The sequence below is a fragment of the Anguilla anguilla genome, chromosome 13, assembly GCF_013347855.1.
Source record: "Anguilla anguilla isolate fAngAng1 chromosome 13, fAngAng1.pri, whole genome shotgun sequence".
NCBI classification, from domain to species: Eukaryota; Metazoa; Chordata; class Actinopteri; order Anguilliformes; family Anguillidae; genus Anguilla; species Anguilla anguilla.
Genome location: NC_049213.1, coordinates 32651916 through 32672074, shown reverse-complemented (window position 1 = coordinate 32672074; position 20159 = coordinate 32651916). Strand labels below are relative to the sequence as shown.

The 20159-nt window shown below is 46.3% G+C and overlaps 3 protein-coding genes across 3 annotated transcripts; 1 reads left to right on the top strand and 2 right to left on the bottom strand.

The window, feature by feature from the left end:
- Positions 1 to 1980: 1980 nt before the first annotated feature.
- Positions 1981 to 11750, bottom strand: atad3 (ATPase family AAA domain containing 3). Its single transcript, XM_035387160.1, has 16 exons — positions 11407 to 11750; positions 10800 to 10876; positions 10095 to 10196; positions 9922 to 9981; positions 9670 to 9739; positions 8694 to 8859; positions 8219 to 8288; positions 7899 to 8054; positions 7631 to 7687; positions 7272 to 7397; positions 6557 to 6681; positions 6196 to 6247; positions 5940 to 6010; positions 4410 to 4577; positions 3352 to 3460; positions 1981 to 2621 (listed from the first exon to the last, which is right to left on the bottom strand). Exons 1-16 carry the CDS (start codon positions 11597 to 11599, stop codon positions 2076 to 2078), a joined length of 2148 nt encoding a protein of 715 aa, XP_035243051.1. The 5' UTR covers positions 11600 to 11750; the 3' UTR covers positions 1981 to 2075.
- A 935-nt stretch (positions 11751 to 12685) lies between these two features.
- On the bottom strand, positions 12686 to 14592 carry mrpl20 (mitochondrial ribosomal protein L20). Its single transcript, XM_035388158.1, has 4 exons — positions 14380 to 14592; positions 13998 to 14108; positions 13755 to 13832; positions 12686 to 13324 (listed from the first exon to the last, which is right to left on the bottom strand). The coding sequence occupies exons 1-4, from the start codon at positions 14464 to 14466 to the stop codon at positions 13151 to 13153; spliced, it is 450 nt and encodes a 149-aa protein (XP_035244049.1). The 5' UTR covers positions 14467 to 14592; the 3' UTR covers positions 12686 to 13150.
- A 6-nt stretch (positions 14593 to 14598) lies between these two features.
- sdhb (succinate dehydrogenase complex, subunit B, iron sulfur (Ip)) lies at positions 14599 to 19627 on the top strand. Its single transcript, XM_035388153.1, has 8 exons — positions 14599 to 14734; positions 15744 to 15877; positions 17544 to 17629; positions 17845 to 17981; positions 18108 to 18224; positions 18489 to 18590; positions 18801 to 18923; positions 19151 to 19627. The coding sequence occupies exons 1-8, from the start codon at positions 14666 to 14668 to the stop codon at positions 19229 to 19231; spliced, it is 849 nt and encodes a 282-aa protein (XP_035244044.1). The 5' UTR covers positions 14599 to 14665; the 3' UTR covers positions 19232 to 19627.
- The last annotated feature ends 532 nt before the right edge of the window (positions 19628 to 20159 follow it).

Here is a 20159-nt window from a genome sequence, read left to right as displayed (position 1 = left end):
CTGAATCATCTTCAGTCTTCAGTACTGTCATACTTTACAGGGGAATAATACAGTAGATCTTGATGGCAGCTTCGTTCATTGTGTTAAATATCTTCATTCCTGTACAAGGAACCCGGGTGGGAGCTGTATGATCACAGCACCACAGACACACTGTTGAGTAAAGATAACAGGAAATGTGTGATTAGATATTAATAACTCCAGCTACCAAAAAAGCCTTCCAAAATGGAGCACTGCAATAATTTAAGGAGGGACAGGGTTTGCACCAACGTCACATTCTACTACCATTATGATAGTATTGTAAAGAAAGGCTCCTGCCCATCCACACACACCAGGCAGATATATGCTGGTCATAAGCCTCCGAGCCCACTTGCTCCCGAGCTACACCCTGCTCTTCATTTCCCTCATTGCTGTCTGGGGGAGTACAACCTGAAGTCTCAGATTTTATAGCCTTTCAAACTCATTGGCACCCCTCCATCGTTCCACCCACAAAACTATAATCTGGCAACCTCAACTTTATCCCCATTTCGTGGATGGCTTACTCATGTTGTGTATGTATTTATGTGTGTATATGTATATATACTGTGTGTGTATAAAATATTGTGTGTATACATACAATAGGGACTTTGTCTGAGGACACTACCAAGGTGTTTTTGTTATTTATCCTGGTCCTGGTTGTTTTCATTATGTATCAAAAGAATAGTGCAATTGTGATACTCCAATTACACTTCTTATGCAATAATGCGTTATTCAGAGCAAGGGGAGCTTGTTAGGAAGGCATTTCCACCAGAGTCATCAGACCTGAACCCAACTGAACATCAGTGGGAGCAGCCTAAGAGGGAGAAGGTCAAACACCAAATAACATAAACAGAACATTTCTGGGAAGCGTTGAGAAAGTGTTGGGATGAAATGGAAGATGAGACGTTGCATAGGCTGGTGGAATCGATGCCAGGTGGTAACCAAGGTGAAAGGCAGACACACCGAGTACTAACAAGTTTTGACCTTCAATAAATGTGGAACACTTTTTTGATTTATATTATTAAAAAACAATGTATTCTTCAGTAAGAAGGACAGAGTATCATAATTGTATTGGCCCTTGATAAACAATGAAAACAATCAGACTTTTGGTCCACAGTGGATAATATACACACATAGACACACACTACACATATATGGAAAACACACAGGTAGTTTAAGGCTTTCCATCAATTTGTCAATCACAAATACCTTCACAAGTTATTTTTAATAAACATTGAAAAATCCATGTTAATATCTGAACATTTCTTTCAATAGTGTTATTATAAAATAAACTAAATAATATTTACTCAAAATGTCAATCCCCCCTGCAGCCCTGAAAAGGGTATTTAAAAGAGAAATTATTACATTTTAAAAACTTGATGGCACCTGAAACACTTCAGGGCAGATTGGCAGCACTAGCAGTATTACCAAAACAGTGCTTTTCAGCCACGAGAGACGTGAAAAATGTATATTGTATTGTGCAGTTTTGAGCATGTTTTCAGGTTTATGACAATCTTGTTAGTACGATTCTTTGGAAGTCAGTGTGGCTCCACTCTATACGAACTACTGTGCTACTGTGAGTGTTTTGACAGCTGGGCCTTGGGGTATACACGGTCACACTGCAGCCTCTTAGAAACTGAAGCAAAATGTTTTATTTAAAACATACGTCTCTCATTTTAAATTATTCTTCTTTCATTCCCTCTCACTCGGTCTCTGCCAGTATCGGTACCCAAATGTGAATCAGCGCGCATGCACACGCACACACACACGCGCGCACACAGACACAGACACAGACACACACACACACACACACACACAGATCTTCTCAGTCACTCACAATCCTTTTCTTTCCTTCTCTAAGCTGGAATGTCAGACAGACAGAAACTACTGAGATGGTAACAGGTGCGTAATTTAATCATAATGACTCACTGCAGCGGCCCCCCCCCCACCCCTCGATCCCCCCCCCACCCCCGCCTCAGTCTGTACAGACTCCCCATAACGGGCCGCTCCAGCATAACTTTGACACCGCCCCCGCTCCCCACTGTAAGCCCTACTGTGTCTCAGACAGGGGTCCCGTCTTTGGGTGGGACCTCTGCCGTCGTTTTACTCCCAGTATCTGCCCCCCCCTCCTGTGGAGGCGTGGCCCCTGCCCCCTCTTTGCTCTGTTCATCCTCCTTCCTGCCCCCAAGTTCTGCCCCGTCCTCAGCAGGCGGGGGCGTGCTGTCCTGGGGCACCCCCGGGGTCGTTGGCGCAGCGCTCCCCTCCGCAGCCAGGGCGGCGCTCTCCTGAGTGTCCTGGGCCAGTTCGATCACCTCCTGGGCCAGCGGGACCCCCTCCTGGGGCGAGGGGAGCCCCGCACCGCCCCCGCTTTCTGCCCCCGTCAGGGGCGGCACGTCGGCCCCCAGGGCCCGCGGGACGTCCTCCAGGGGCAGGTTGAAGCCCATTTTCCCCACGCCGTCCGGCCCGCCCTCCTGCCCTCCTGCCGTGCCGGGCGTCTCCCTCTGCAGCCAGTCCATCTTCTGGAGGTGCTGGCGGACGGCGTCTTCCACCCGCGCGTCAATCATGGCCTCGGTCAGAACGCCGTCCTCCGAAGAGTATGCCGCGGCCTGCGCGCGGGGGGGGGGGGGGGGGGGGCGGGGGGCGCGTCGGGCAGAAGAGAGGAATTAAATGAAAAGACAGGTACGACTAAAAATATTTACCGAAATTACACTCAGACCGGTCTTTCGTGAAGAATGACATTCGCTTAAAAAGAATTCCGTCCTCGTGGAATTCGTGGAGTGCGTTTCGTTTTGTTTTTAAGGAGGAGGCGAAAAGACTGTTTCAGCTCAATGCCTCCTCGGGCGAGCGCTGTTATTCTGCCCGCAGCCCGTATCTCAAACTGTGACCAGAGGTGATGAAACAGAGATTGCCAATCAGTGACTAATTCAGCGGCGTGACTATCCAGCTCCAAACTCTTATTTCTTTCAGAATTTTTATTTTCACGTGCACTCTCTTCCATGCCCCCCCCCCCCCCACACACACACACACACATATATAAAAATCACTGAAAACAGACAAAATCTTGAGGAGAATGAAAACCTTTTTTTTTTAAATAAAAAAATTATACTCAATCTCCTTGACTTACTCCCTCCCTGATACTCCCTCAGGGTTTTGCAAACACAGAGGTCTGGCAGTCCTTTAATATTAACGATCTACAACAAGCAGTTAAGCAATTGGACGATTTCAGTCTCACCCTAATTCGTTCAGGCACACAGAGCGTAGCAGAGGCAGGTAAACAGAGGCACCAGAAGTGGAGAACTACACAGAGAGAGGAGACAGAGAGTGAGAGACACACACCTGCCAGGCCACACCCAGTTTGGAGATCTCTCTTCCCGACATGCCCTCTGCGCGGTGGGCGATCTCAGAGCACTTCTGCCCGTAGTCAAACTGCGCCAGCTTCATCCGCCTGGAGGGGGAAGCAGAGAGCAAGAAGAGCATTTCTCACTGGCGTCTACTGACCTCTCTCTCCATCACAGCGATTCCCAACCTTTTTCCTTCCGCGGCACACTTTCCAAATTTACAGAATCTCATGGCACACCACGGCGACAGACAAAAACTGCGAGTGACGGACGTACTGACGTTGATGTGACGTGCCAGCAGCAGGCCTAAATGTTCTCTTGGGGTTTTAATTAAGCGATATGCATTTTAATGACATTTATTTTGGCTTTTGTCAATGGGATTTGTTCATTTAAGTTTTTTTAAATTCATTTGAACATTAACATTTTTTTAAAAGGATTTTTCACACTTCACCTGACGGCACACCAGAGTGCCACGGCACACAGGTTGGGAAACGCTGCTCTATTACATATATTAATAAACCCTATTACACCCATTTCAGAACACCGCAATTAAACACTATTTTATGAGCATCTGATCCAGTCCTGGGTATTACTAATAAATCCATTTCTTTTTTTTTAACAACTAGTTATCACCTTGATGCCTATAAATAGTGCCTGATAAGAAAGAACAAAGCAATTCATTCCCCATGTGTCAAAATGGTGCTGTGCTTATCCTATATGCTGTCACTGCACTGAGTAATTGTGATTCAAAGAGGAAGTCCGTTCTCTTTGTCTAAAAAATAAAAATAGATGCAACTGCCAGGGTGACAGAGCATTAAAAACGCTGCGGAGAATATTTTGGACGAGGGGCGTGTTGCTCGTTCGAGAGGATTTCACAGCGTTTCGGAGCGGGGCGTAATATGTGGGTCACGCCAGCAGGGAGGGACGAGGACGACCCCGGGAGCCGGGCCTAGTTCCTCGTCTAGTCGTCAACGCCGCCGCGGCGTCCCCCCCGGGGCGCTAAAACGTAGCGTGGCCCAGTTTGCGAGCGGCGCGCTGCGGCGAGGCCGAACTCACTGTCGCCCCCCGGTGGCCGGCTGCAGGACGTATCTGTCGAAGTACAGCCGCACCAGCCGCTCCCGCTCCTCCGGCCCGGGCAGCGCGAAGTTCACGATCTCGTCGATCCGGTCGTTTATCGCCCAATCAAACTGCTCCGGCTGATTACTGGCCAGCACCAGCATGAACCTGGGAGGCAGGGAATTACTCTCTTAACACAGACAAAAATAATGCTCCAGCCATTCTCTGAGTACTTTACAAACGAGTACATACATTCAATTTTACTAGAAAATGAGGTCATTAAAAAAAAAATTTTAATAGAAGCAAGAAACCACAGTGCCCATATCCTATGTGATATACCAGCAATATTTTGTGGCAATGACCCAATTTCACTCTTATGTTACACAATAAGCAATGCATTATATAATGGGACAGACTGCAGGGTAGACTTCAGGCTGTTGTTAATGGGGCGGCGGCTGCCGTAGCAAGGTGTAGGGGATGCAAAGTTAGAGGTGTAACTGCCGACCGCAGCAAACGAAGAGGGGCCAATTAGGGAGTAGACCCAAGACACCTATGCAGGGAAAGTAACTAGCTATGCCATTACCTCAATAATAGCCAAGATAAAAATACACAAACCACTGTAGAACAACTGCAAGGTACCAGACTGACTGCAAGCATATTTACTTATGTAACAAAGCGCAGGGTGTCTCAGGGAGGAAGGTGCACTCCCTTGGTCTTGCCACAGCTTTTCTCCAGCAATCCCACAATGCAAAGTATTGTTCACAGTGCGATATGTTGAAATAGGGTCATTGTTTCCAGCTAATGTTTCTGGCACTTAAAGCAAATTGGTATGCAACAGCCAACTGAAAAAGAATGTTGGACTGCCAACCTGCTATTGTGAGGGCTCTCCTCAATATTTTTTTGAACCAATCAGAGCACTGAATCAAGCATATAAGTCAAGTGACTTGTTTCTGTGCTCCAATTGGAGGATTTCCAAAAATATTTTCCACTAAGGGTGCCATTTTCCAATTTTTTTTTCTTTTTCAGATCTCGGACCAATGACTCGTTGAAACAGTTGCTGGTATATGCACTTGCTCAAATAGTTTCCTTCAAGTAGCACTGTTCTGGGAAATGGTGTCAAAAGAAAAATTTAAGCTCATTCAATGTCTCTTGAGTAACAAAAGTAAGAGACATTGAATGAGCTTAAAACATTTTTTCTTCAATTTCTCTTACTTTTGTGACTCATCAGCATTTCAAAGAAAAAAGTTATCTTTCATATTTAGGAAACACTCTTGCATATACATCCTGCATAGAAAATGCATTCCATGCCCTTATGTTCATAACCTAGTTTCAAAAATGCCATTCAGAATACATTAATTAAATAATAGTCTACAAGCAAGGAAAGTTTTATGGGAATAGCCAAAGATCGAATGCAAAAGAAAATGTATAAATCACTGATAAAAGCCTTTTCCATATAGAACAGCGGCCACACTGGCAATGACTAGTACAAAGTGTGTAAAAGAGAAGCGTGTGTAAAAGTAAAGGACTGACTTGTTGCTCTGCTCGCCTGTGCGATAGAGGAATGCATTTAAGGTGGCTCTGAGGTCTTCACTGATCCTCTCCTATGAAACAAAACCACACGTCACTAAAAGGCACACGCACATGCACACGCACACGCAACACGCGCACACACGCACGCACACATGCACAAATACACACGCACACGCACACATACATGCACGCACACACACACGCACACAGTCCATGTAACAAGCTGTGTCTCTGCTCAATGCACAGGGAGACTCACAGTGGCTCTCTTGCGAAGGAATGCGTCGGCTTCGTCTACGAAGAGCAGCAGGCTGTCAGAGAGGAGAAGCTAACGTTAGCTCATGTCTTCTTACAAAATGGCCCTACGGTTCCTTATTCATTATTCTGATGAAACATTACATGACAATAATATTAAATCATTGCTACTCACTGAATGCAGTCAGAGAAGGTCACATACAAACATGCTTACACGAAAGAACAATTTGCCTGCAATCAGCTTTCTAAATTATTCATTATTGTCACTGTGGAAACGCATGAAGAAGCACTTAAAGTATAACTCTGTGGAGGAGGCCAGGGGGGTTATGGTTATTAAGGACTGTGCCAGGGTGCGTGTTCAGTACCCGCGGCGACTGGTGTTGGCCCAGTCGAAGACCTTGTGCATGGCAGTCACACCGTCACGTCCCATGGGCGCTACGTCTCCACCCGTCATGATCGCGTAATCCATCCCAGAATGCACCGCCAGCTTCTGCTCAACACACAGGCCACATGCATTTTAACCACAATCAATTCCACAGCGCGCCTTTGAAAAGTCGGATAGAAAATGTGCTACTGTTATTTACCGCGACGTGACATTTTCATAAACCAAACAACGCTACACGGAAAGTGCAGATAACTGGTTATGGCCTTCATCAATTCAGGTCAGTAATCAACAACACAATGTCCCCATTGTGCTTTTGTGAATTTGTATGCCCATTACCCCATCTAGTGGTACATTCATACATTACAGGTATGTCCAAACAAAAAAATAGCTCAGAAATAGGTAGAAGTTCAAGATTGTCTATGGGGCTCAGGTTTCTCATAAAAATACAGTAAGAGTCATATTAAACTCTAATGTTCTCTGATGTTATATAGGTCCAGAACTGCTGAAATGATTGTTCTATTCAACCAATCACAAACTTTCAAATCTGTGCAAAATCAACAGTGGCTGCTCCAGACTGAAGTTGGTTGATCATTTTGTCCATTATCTCACAGCAACTCATCTCTTCAAGTTGCATTTGATGTATTCACTGGATATTTTAATGGTGGCACCAAATGTTTCCCATACAGGTAACCCACCTTGGCAAAGAGCGTCTTGCCAGTTCCAGGCGGGCCGTACATGAGGATGTTCCGGTACAGCCCGCGGTTCTGACGGGTGTTCCGGGTTGCTATGGCGATGTCACGCACTCGCTCTTCCAATGACGGCTACAGAGTGAGAATAACAGACAGAAACAAACAATAAATACGAATACAGACATTTTACTGAATATTTCTAATGCGTAAACTGTAGCCCTGTAGTAGTGATCCATTGTGCAGTTTGCAGCTCTAATATCTGCACTGGGTATTATTAGTCGCTTTGTAAAAGGGTGCTGAAAATTGTGTTATTGTGACATTGTGTAGCTGTGTTGTGTAGCGTTTTCTATAGAACAGATACTCACACTGAGCACCACGCCCTCCAGGGCATCCTGAGGCTTGCTGGTCAAACGCTTCGTCATCTGAAAGGCAGAGGAAAAACAGGACCATCATTAGCGTTCAAACACCTGTGGCTGCTGGTGCTAGAGTTACCCAAACACAAGGACACAATCCTCCCATCCCGAGTTTGAGACTGAGGTATGGGCAGAAAGATTCTCACTGCCCAGTACCTTATGTGCACACCACCAATAAAGATCACCTGGCCTGACTGAGAGATCCGACACGCCCTCCTACCTTGACTGGGTGCTTGATGGCCTCAGCCACGGTGATCCTGGACGTCTCCCTGACCAGCGACGGCTTTCCCAGCCGAGCCTCGATATAGCGCCCTGCCACGGCCGTGGCGTTCCGCGCGGAGTACACGCCCACAGCCAGCAGGGTCAGCCCAGCAACCTGCGGAAAAGGGGGGTGGTGCAGCTCATGTCATTAAGAAACCCACAGGAGGCGGTGGGGGGAGGCATCAACACCATGGTAACGGTAACCAAAACAATAACAATCAGTTAATAATCATGCTCTCAACAGGCTTTAGGACAGCAGGACTGAGGCCTCTCTCTCACCGTCGCTGTGACTTTGTCCCAGTCCGACACGAAGGCCCGAAACCCCTCCCCGAACACTGCACCCGCGGTCCTGAGGACAGAGAAACAATCAGCTCCTCATCCACCCAGTCTGAGCCCTTCTTCCACCCGCAGCTCACACGACTGACTGAACACAAGAGCATTACATCAGGGCTGGCCAACTCTGCTCCAGGAGATCTACTGCCCTGTAGGTTTTCACTCCATCCCTAACAAAGCCACACCTCGTTCAAAAGCAAGTGATCTTGTTGAACTGCTAAATTACTAGAATCAGGTGTGCCAATTTAGGGGTGAAAATATAACCCACAGGATGGTAGACCAACAGGAACGTGGGTATGCAATGTAAGGTACAGCCAGACACACTCAGCCTCACTCTCACAGAGCCAGGCCCACCGCCCCACTACTGCACACCGTGCGGCACCTCTCCTCCCCATCCCCATCCCCCCCCCCCCCCACTCACCGGATCGTCTCCAGGACCGTCTGCCGGTGCTCGGCCGCTTTGAGGCGGATCTGCTCGCGGATGATGTCGGCGTTCTCCCGCTCGGTGCGCGCGCGGGCCTTGGCCTCCGCCTCCACGCGCAGCAGCTCGTTCTTGTGCCGCAGCTCCATCTCGTGCTCGATGGTCGCTAAGCGGCAGACGGGAGGCAGTTTTGGCGGGTAAACGAAGGCTCGTGCGGCTAATGGGCACCTTGCGCAATCTCAGACGCGCGCTTATATTTTAGGCTTCTCCCAAGCAATTTTTCCTACAGTCATTCTTATATGCTGTGAGGCTACAGTGCCCCAATATGACAGATCAGTTCCAAAATGCAGTTGTGATTGTGTAGATGTTAACTGTGTGTGTTCTCCAAATTGCAGGAGAATTGTATCAACTGAGCACTAAGTACCCTGAAATAGCTCCACCATGTGGCTAATCAGGGCAATTTTCACCCGGCTCTTTCTGTGCAAGACTGTGCTATCATTGTGCAAAATTATGTCAAAATCAAACCGGGTGGTTTTGCTGTCACTTCCAAAAAATGTTGGGACACAAAATAAAACCAGCAAATACAACAGGGTGCCTCCCACCAGAGGTGCTTGGCCCCTTACTAATGTACCCCAGCCACAATGCAGCCAGAATGAGAGTAACTACAAAGACACTACAGCATTAAACAGTACCATAATCAAATAAGAAGAATGAGAGTGCAGCCAAACAACTATGAAGAGCAACAACTGCTTGAAACTGCTCAAGTCGCAGGGTTTACAAAAAAGCAACAATTACATTCAACATGGCACCATACTTAAAGTGACTAAAACGGAACGGACGGAGCTTAAAGTAAACTACACCAGAATTCCCATAAGGACCGAGTGATCCCATTCTGGATATCTTGCAAAAGATGGGTCTGTTTTGAGCACACGTACCCCTACAGAAACCCGACAGCGTCAGCGGGACAGTGCCGTACCTTTCCTCATGGCCTCCTGCTTCAAAACGGATTCCTCCTGTTTGCGCAGATTCTCCTCGTTTAGGGCTTGCTACGGACACAGAAAGAGAGGTGGCAGTCAGAGAAATGGCCACACAGACATCATTTCACAAGTTTATCCTCTTGCTCTTAATGGGAACAGGCCATGCTCTGAAATTACAATGTCACTTTCAGCCTAAAAAGTATCACACACTACATTCACGTTACATTGAATACATAAGAAGTGGAACTCACCTGCTGTCTTAGCTGATCCTCGTACCTCTGTCTGGCCAGCTGGTCCTGGTACTTCGCCCTCTAGGGGTGGCAGAGTGACACAATTATTAACTCCCCTTTACCCAGTCTGAGATGCATCCCTAAGGACACGGCAAGCAGCGAGTTCAGTAAACACTGCTTCATTGGCACCGCACCGATTGATGCTGCTTGGTCTCCTCCACGACCGTTTTCCTCCGCTCCTCACCCTGGATGCGAATTTGGTCACCTTTCAGCTGCTCCAAAGCAGCCTCATACTCCTGTGGACACATCAGAGGATGAACATGAACGGTGAGGTAAGAAGGGGTTAAAAAAAAAAAAGCAACAAAAAAAAAAAGCAGTAGGACAAGCAAACCAATGGATTGAAAGAGGCGGGTCATGACACTGACCTGTTCTCTTTTATACTACACACAATATACAACCCCCCAGCATCGTTTATTCTTTTATGGGCCCATTGTCCACCTTAGGTACAGTCCATGGCACAAGAATACAATACAGAAGCACACAGCTGCTTATGATCCGAGTAAGGAGATGGAGTGATGACATGAGTCTGGGGTTGCTTTCGCAAATGACCTCCAGAAGCCAAAGTCATGGCTTCACTGCTACATTACACTGGATAAGAACACTACCAACCAGAGCCAGCCCTAGGGCGTTGGTGCCCCAAAACAAGCAATGTTGTTGTGTCCCCAAAGTGCCCCAACATAAATCACACCCAGCACTTGAACTTGAACTGTGTGGCCCAGGGATGGCTGTGGCTCTAAACATCTGCTTATGCCATTGGCCGGCTCTGCTACGGACTCACATACACACAAAAGCTCAATGAGAGACTGGCAAGCAGAGTCAAGGAGTTTGCGAAGTCCCACCTTGATTTTACTCTGATGTTCCATTTGCACAGACTGCTCCTGCATGCGCGCCAGTTCCAGCGCCTCCTTTGCATGACCTGTAGGGGAACATCAGCCCACCAATTCGGGAAGTCGGTATTCACATTAAGAGTTGAAGTCATATGTCATAATCGCAAATCAACTATTTAACCGAGAAAACAGCTACAATTGGTCCACGGTTCTGATTGATTTGAGCATGAATTTAAAGCCAGATAAGCTTAGGTCCAGCCAGATACGAGTGGTGTGCTAGTGACAGCTGAGTGTTCTGGAATGACCTTTGAACCGTTCACCTTGGATAACCCGTCGTATTCTACCAACATCACACGTGTGCCCATGCTCACTAGCTAAACAAATAATGCCACACAAGAAAATACATCGGCACGTTCTTCGGCCTAGCATTATGAGATGAATGATATAACTGGCCACGCTCAATCATTCATCCCCCTCCGCTACTCTCAGTCATTCTATCATCACTCCTGAAGGGAAAGACAGCGAAGTTGCGCGGTACAGCATCCATTCCCGAACCTACTTTACTCTTCTCTCATGGTTTCCTTCACATGGTTCAAACCGTTTTTACTTCGGTACTTACGGGATTTATCCAGCTCCTTGGCCGCTTGGGCCGCTCGCTCTAGCCCGGTCGGATCGAAGTTACTCCATTTGTCCTTGGGTTTATCTCCGCCACTTTCCCCCGAACCCCCGGCCGGCGGAGGGGGTGGTGGTGGTACTGGAAGACCCGGGGGCGCATCGGACTGCCCCTTATTCAAGCCGAACAGCCAGGACATATTTTGGCAGTTTAAACGATGTCAGCCTGGTTCGGCGCGGGCGACTGATCCTTGGCTACAACCTGACTATGACAGGGGATTTCTTGCACACACCGCTACCGCCACACTCGTGTCACGTTGCGACCATCTGCGCCTGTGCAACCTTTACCCTTGAATTAAACCTCCTCTTGATTGGCTATTATAAGAGCCTATATCACTCCATTGGTTTTTTCTATTTTAATGTAAAATGTAACCACACCCACTACGAAAGTGTGGTGGCCGCACAGGGATAAAAAACCTTTAACGTTTTATAAATGTCGATTAATAACGCTCAACGCAAGTCTTGCAAAATAAAATTGTAGGTTACATCATATATGGCGGCCAAAAGGTGTGGAGGGTTTGTACAAAAAAGCAGAATATAGCATCCCGGATGATTTTTAATAATAATTGTTTATCATGTGCTATCATGTGAACGGACCAGTAGCATCAATCATAATCATAATAACCTGGCACCGGACTAAAACATGCCTATTCAGCCTGCAACTTGGTTGCCAAGGCGCTGACCTACTCTGCGCCTAGCACTCAGTACCTCATCACTCCAAATCATGAATGGAATTGAAAAGGGGTATTGCTGTTATAGATCATTATTAAGCACTACCGTAGGTTCATATGATGTAATGCTGTTTTTATACATTTTTGATAATGTGTTCATATTTGCATGATGTAGTTGTAATAATGATGAACTGTCCTTGTATGTCATATATATAATTTATATTTCATGGATGTCAAAGTATGTTTACAATAAGGGGGGGGGGGGGGGGGGGGGGGGGGGGGGATTCAGTACAAACACAACCAATGTGTAGCATCCACCCGGCAGCCTCAGTGACTAAGGCAACATTGAGCTACACAGGCTGGGTATTCTGCCATGACACCAGGAAACATGTTTAACTGTGACCACAAAACACACTCTTCCTAAAATCATGAATAATATTCCAATGAAAAAAGACCCCAGTTTTGTTTAAATTTTCTGTGGTAATCCTCAATTCACAATATATTATTTCCTAAAATGAGTGATGCTCCTGATTAAATTAAGAGAAAAAACAATGCGATAACAAAAAATGGTTTTATTGATTGCTTCAACATTCTTGAGTTATTCAAGGAAAGCAAGTACACAGGTGTTTATAAGTAATGCAACAACAGAGCACAAAGAATGTCAAAGATTAGACATCACAGGTTAAAAAAAAAAAAAGTCAAACGTCTCCGCCAGTCTACCTATTGACCAGTGGCCCTTTTATCTGAATATTGCTGTTCGCTACTGGATGATTGAGAACAGTCTGGGTGCACCTGAGTGGCCAGTGCAGATGGCAGTCAAATTGGAACCTTCTCATCCGTCTCCCTGGTTACACGCTGCGGAGATGAAGCTCTGCTGCAGCTGTGCTTAAGTGGCCAGTGTGAGCAGCGACTGAAGGAGCTCAGTACAGCTGGGGAACGAGGTGGGCTCACACTGTGGCCCACTGGCAGAGGACAGGAAGACAACCGCACTCAACCAGTTGGTGCTGAGGGGGGACAGGGTTAGTGAGACTGGACAATGCGGGAAAAGACGCCGGCGGGTTCTTTGCCGTCGCCGAGCGCCGCTCGAAACCCCTCCTCCCGGCGTGCCTTGGCCAGCGCGGCGAGGGAGAGGAACGAGCGCGGCTCAGTTATCGCCAAGTCGCTCAGGATTCGTCGGTTCACCTGCACGTTGGTCTGAGGCAGGAAAAGAGCGGAGAGACCATCAGTATGATTCCACACACGGAATTTAACAGTTAGAAGAATGACAGCAGACAGCAGCCTCAAAGAATAGGTGAGGGGAGTGTTACTGTTATGACACAAGGAAGCAAGATCATCACCACTCAACCAGACCACAAGGCCCTTCAGCCCTCTTAAAATAATTATTAGCAACTTAATATGATCTGTTATACTGACTATATTTGTTAAGCAATAAAAGTCAATCATTCAGATTTGGTGTAACCAGAAGTTCCATTTACAATGTGATGTCAGTGTTTACATGAACTGATATTTTTAGTCTATAGGCATCTTTGTGTTAAGTGATATATTTAACTTTTGCACTGAAAATACATCTTATTTACTGAACATTCTGACTTAAACACAAGATCCTGTTAATCGAAGCACATACCTTCACTAGGTTGTGGATGAGTGCTGGATACTTCATACCATGCTCCCGGGAAGCAGCAGCGATGCGGGAAATCCACAGCTGAGAGAGATTAACTATTACTACTGATAGTGATTAACAATAAAATTACTCAATCCGGTTCTCATTTCTACAGCAATAACCTACGAAACCAGCGGACACATTACATTGCAACCACTGCCACTATTACTGTTGCGACGATAGACAGTTAAATATGACTGATGGTACCTGTCGCATGTGATGCCGTTTGGCCTTGCGTGCCTTGGTGGCGTACACAAACGCCCTGCGGACCGCTCTCACGGCCAGGCTGAAACACCGATTCTTCCTTCCCCGAAAGTGCTGCAGAAGAGAAGGAGAGTATCATGGGACAAACGCCAGTGTAAAGCATTGAGGTCGATGGGTGATGGGAGATGGGAGATAACAAAGGCAAAGAAAAGAACAGGAAGGGCTGTTAACAGTCCCCACCCAGCCTTCACGTTGGCAGTTTGTCATAACTGTCCACTTGCTTGCCATGTTATCGAGAAAGTTGTTCGAGGATGCTGTTTGTGAAGCCACATCAAGAAAAATAAACCAGATGAATAGTTCACGTTATGCATGCCGCTCATCTCACCCGTGCATTCTTCAGGACTTCTTGTACCCTCCAATATCGATCCGGCCCTCGGCTACGAATCCAACAAGATAAAGTAAGAAATACCATATTTCCGAAACGTCGCCGTTGTTTTTTGTTTTGTATCTATGTACACTGACCTCTATACAACTTGCGCGGAGACACACTACACTACAGACGTTGCCATCGCCATAGAAATGACACGTGATAGTTACGTCAACAGTGTGCGTCAAGGGCCGGAGCTCGGATGTGGGAGCGGAAGACTGGTGACAGTTTCAGATAACTCAAGATGTCGGTCGTATGTTTCTCCTTGAGGCGTTGCGGTTCCGTGCCATTATGTTCTCCTGCTGGACTTGTGGTAAGACTGGGCAGTGTGAAATGACGCATGTTATATTACGGGCTAAGAATAAATGAAGCTCATAGGAGCGAGTGACATTGAAGTGAGAGGAAGCGAGGTACGGGATATTGTGTCTTCGTCATTGAGTTTTTGCTGGCTGCTAGCTAGCTAGTGACGTTAACTTGGACTACGTTAGCTAACTTGGCACGGTAGTCCAAACTGCTGATTGCTGTCACGGCTGTTGCTGCTCTCACTCTGAGGCTGTCTGAGTGTCCTGCGCAGTTTTACTACTACCTTTTATTACCTATTAAGAATAATAGGTGTGTTGGATTCAGGATCTAATGACTGGCTACGCTGGTTAAATTTATTTTAAGTTGTGCCTTGACAGAACCGAAGTGATTAAATATTTGTAACCCTCAACATTGTTAAGTTAAGTTAAATGAGATACCGTTATGCAAGTGTGATGATGTAACTGCTTACTTTTGATAAACAGCTACAGCTAGCCCTTGTTGTAGTGATGTAACGCTGCTGCAGCATAGTCTTTTGTTCAGTAGGTGGTGCGGTTGTGTCAGTTGATGTGCTCATCATAAGAATCTCAGGCATTCGTTGTAAACACTGTTTGCTATTCAAGCAGTTTTATTTAAGTTCAGTTGTTTCAACACAGTTATGCTTTTGTTAATTTTACCCGATTATACATTGCTTTGCAAGTCTACGTATTTTCTGCCGTTGTTTTGTTAGTCACTTAGTTACAGCGCTGTGTCCTTCAGCACTATTTGCCTGTATTAAAATCACAGATCTAGGCATGAGGGTCAAAACACGTTTTCTGTTTTACTGTGTGCTGTTACCTTGCACACTGATTTGAGTGGCATTTCTGGTTCATTGAAACCCTGAACTTTACCCCCATCCTGTCTGAAATCCACATTGTAAAGACTGTCTCAGACAGTCATTCTGCTACTGAATCTGTTGATCAAGACGTGATGTAGAGTGTGCGATGTATCGGATTGATCAGCAAAGGCTTTCTTTCTTCCAGGCGGTGCGGTTTGCTCAAACAGCAGCCGCCCCCGCACCCCAGCCCAGAATTAAGAAGTTTCAGGTGTACCGCTGGGACCCGGACAGAGTCGGCGACAAACCGCGCATGCAGACCTATGAGGTCAACCTGAACGCGTGAGTGCAGCCGTTGTGACGTCCAGGAAGAATTTTGTTGAGTAGACATTTATTGCTTTCAATGGAAATGGTTAATGGGTTAGAGCACCAGAAAGTCATGATTTTTCAAAATACATTAAAATGTTATCTTGGAAAAGAACTGGGCTTGATTTTCATTTATTTAATTACTAGGGCTATAATTATTTATTCTAGTAATTTTTAGTAATAAGTCACAGTGGATAGGTACGCTACATTTCCAAAAGTATGTGGACACCCCTTGTAATTAGTGGTTTCAGCCTCACACATTGCTAACAGGTGCATCAAATCAAGCATACAGCCAGGCAGTCTCCAGTGAAAAACACTGGCAGCAGAATCGCCCGGCATGTAATTGTCATAGGATGCCACCCTTCCAACAAGTCAGTTCATCAAATTTTTTGCCCTGCTGGAGCTGCCCCAGTCAACTGTAAGGGCTGGTATTGTGAATTAGAAATGTATAAGAGAAACAACAGCCCAGCCGTGAAGCGGTAGGCCACACAAGCTCACAGAACGGGAGAAAATGGTTTGCTAAGTTTGGTGGGGAAGAACTTGACTGGCCTACACTGAGCCCTGACCTCTGCCCCATCAAACACCTTTGGGGTGAATTGGAATGCCGACTGTGAGCCAGGTCTTACACCCTGCATCACTGTCCAACCTCACTAATGCTTTTTTGGCTGAATGGAAGGGAATCCCCACAGCTACGTTCCAAAATCTACTGGAAAACCTTCCCCAAAGAGTGGAGGCTGTTACAGCAGCAAAGGAGGGTATTAATGTCCATGTTTTTGGAATAAGATGTTCAACAAGTACATATGGGTGTGATGTTCAGGTGTCCACATACTTTTGGAAATGTAGTGTATGTCCACTAAGCAAATAAGAAATGTACTTGAACATGGAGTGCCTTCATCCTGAAGAGAAATACACATAGCATGCACATAGAATTAACAGTCAATCATAGCAGAAGTTGACCTTGTGCATCATAGTGTTTACATGGTGCTGAACTCAACCATAAGAGCAACATGAGCTTGCATTATTACTACTCAATGGCAACATTGAGTATATGCTTTTCAGCAAAAACATTTTGTTGGTGATTTGTTAGCCACCTTTTGTGTGACTGTATGTAGCCCTTTCCTTTTTTAGAGCAGGCCTCTGCTAAAGGAAAGATCACATTACTGTGTTAGCCAGCGCAAACTCAAAACAGAGTGGCTGGACATCAGGTTACAGAATGCCAATGCCCAAAGCTGGCCTCAGTTCTCTGCCAGATTGTGTTGTAACTGTTAGCCTTGTTTAATAACCAATGGCAAAGGTGCATGTAGTAAATATACTAGTGTGTGCACGTGTGTGTGCACGCATGCTTCTGGGCTGCACATATGCACAAACGGTAACTGCTGAAGGGGAACATGCAATGGTTCTTTGAACATAAACCCGGGGAACACGATTGACTGCCCATGTAAAATGTTTATCAAACAGAACTAATGGACATTATGAAGTGTGCTTAAATTGAACTTGACCTCCAGTATTTGAGTGACGTGCTGATGGTAGGATCAAGCGTTGATCTCAAAGTAAACTTCCCTTTTTTCAGAGTTAAACTTGTGTGATTAGCCATTGACGTGTCTGCACTCTCCATGTCCGACCATGTCTCTCCTCCACCCAGGTGTGGCCCCATGGTGCTGGATGCTCTGATTAAGATAAAGAACGAGATGGACCCCACGCTTACCTTCCGACGGTCCTGCAGAGAGGGTGAGGGACTGGGGAACCATTGTAGGCAGGGGATGATATAAAGATCAGGGGCAGGAAATGGCTACGTGGTTTGTATAACCCATGTGCATACAGCACACGTGTATCGGTTCCCTGTGAATTGTGCCATGTGCTCTGCTTGTTTCCTGCGGGTGGGTTAGGGAATGGCACTGTGTGAGACATGCTAATTAAGCCTTCTCATGGGGGCGGGGGTTCAGGTATCTGTGGCTCCTGTGCAATGAACATCAACGGGGGAAACACGCTGGCCTGCCTCAACAGGATCGACACCAACACCAGCAAAGTGAGCAAGATCTACCCCCTGCCCCACATGTACGTCGTCAAGGACCTGGTGCCGGTGTGTATCTCCTCACTTCTCGTGACTGTGATGCTCTGAATTATTGCGTTTGTGTGTGGTCTCTGTTTATGAGAAGCATGGAGGCAGTCTGTTTAGTTCCCGGTATTCATCCTGCGTGTGTTACAGGACATGAGCAACTTTTACGCACAATACAAGTCCATTGAGCCCTTCCTGAAGAAGAAGGACGAGTCGCAGCAGGGCAAGGCGCAGTACCTGCAGTCGGTGGAGGACAGGCAGAAACTGGTACAGTATTGCGTCTGCACAAGAATAGGCACCTGTGCAATGCCTGCGCAGTCCTGCAGCAGCTCACCTGCTGCATTGCAGGACCCAAAAGAAGCAACCCGCTGTTTGCGCACACTTTTTAAATGTGCTGGCCATTTTGTGACCCACTATAATTGACAAATTGGGGACAGTATTTGTAATGGGTGATTATTATGGGTTATTATAGATCAAATCTGAATTTTTCTCTCCAACAACAGTCTCTCTCTCTCTCTCTCTCTCTTCCAGGATGGGTTGTATGAGTGTATCCTGTGTGCTTGCTGCAGCACCAGTTGTCCCAGTTACTGGTGGAATGGAGACAAATACTTGGGTCCTGCCGTCCTTATGCAGGTGTGTGTATGTGTGTCCGTGTCTGTGTCTGTGTGTGTGTGTGTGTGTGTGTGTGTGATGCCAGTCAGTCTGGGTAGCAAACCTACACAAATGTTAAATATGAACTGTTTGCAAATGGCAGCGTTCTGTGAGATTATTAGAGGTGTATTGTTTTTGCCGCTTGGAGTGAAGTGGCGTGATGCAGGTTTGTGTCTGCCGTCCTCCACCCAGGCTTATCGCTGGATGATCGATTCGCGCGACGAGTTCACAGAGGAGCGACTGGCCAAACTTCAGGACCCCTTCTCGTTGTACCGCTGTCACACCATCATGAACTGCACCAAGACCTGTCCCAAGGTACCTCTGAGCTTCGCGTTCTGCTAACATCGGCCTTTTGCGTTGTTCACAGTGGTGGTGTCGTTGTGTTCTATCTCCACCTCTAAACTGTGTGCACAGCAGTTCGGTCTTCTGCTTAGTAACACACAGGACACACTGGTTCTCCTCCCTCCCTCCCTCCCTCCCTCTCTCTCTCTATCCCTCCCTCCCTCCCTCTCCTTTTCTCCTTTCTCTTACCCTCCCTACAGGGGCTGAACCCTGGCAAGGCGATAGCAGAGATAAAAAAGATGATGGCCATGTACAAGGAGAAGAGAAGTGCTGCAGCCTGAACGCTGACATCATGGCCAAAGACCCCACCCCATCCACTTATCAGCCCCGCCTCCATGAAGAAATCTTTACAATAATCTGAGTTCTTAAACAACGTGTAATATGTATTCAGGCACACTCCAGCACAGGTGATGCGGAATGTTGGGAAAGGTCCGCGCGGGATCACATGGATCTGTTATGTGTGTCTGCATGTGTGTGAATGAGAGAGCGAGTGAAAGGCCATGTAAATATTAATCAGCATATGTGTGTTTTGTGCTTATTTGTAGCCTTGCAGATGTGCGCACTCGTGCAGTCATCAGAACAGGTTCAGATAGATACATGAAACATTACGTTCTTCCATTATATTGATTTTAAGACTTCTTGACGCTAAAATAAAAATAAATAAGTTGAAATCCTCAGCTGGTCATTGCTTTCTGGAATTAGCCTGCTATGCTGTTGGGGTAAATCCAGTTGTGATCCACCATTGAAGACATCAGGGCAGACTCTGTGGGCGGTGGGGGGATTTGTGCAGGCCTTTTAAAGCAGATGTACAAAAACATTTTTTACTGTTAAAAGAAATGAACCAAAGGCAGCTAGGATCCTGTGGCATTAAATCTGTTTTGGCCCTGTGGTCACTTCCTGTGGGCTTAAGGTGGTTAACACAGTAATAGAGTCTGATCAACCAGTCAGCGGCAGGTATATTTAAAATCAAACTCTTTCCAAATATGGAGTTCATTCTACCCAAACTAGTGCATCAGTAAAATATATATATACTATTTTAGCTGCTCTCACTGAAAATAATACTGATAATTATCAGCGTTTTTATCTTACCAAACTGTAGGTAACTCAGCATTTGAATGAAGAACTGTACAAGACTTTCTTTTTACCCAGGCTTCTGTGCAAGTACACTGTTTTTTAAGGTGTGAAATCTTCATTTTATCCACTTTTTCC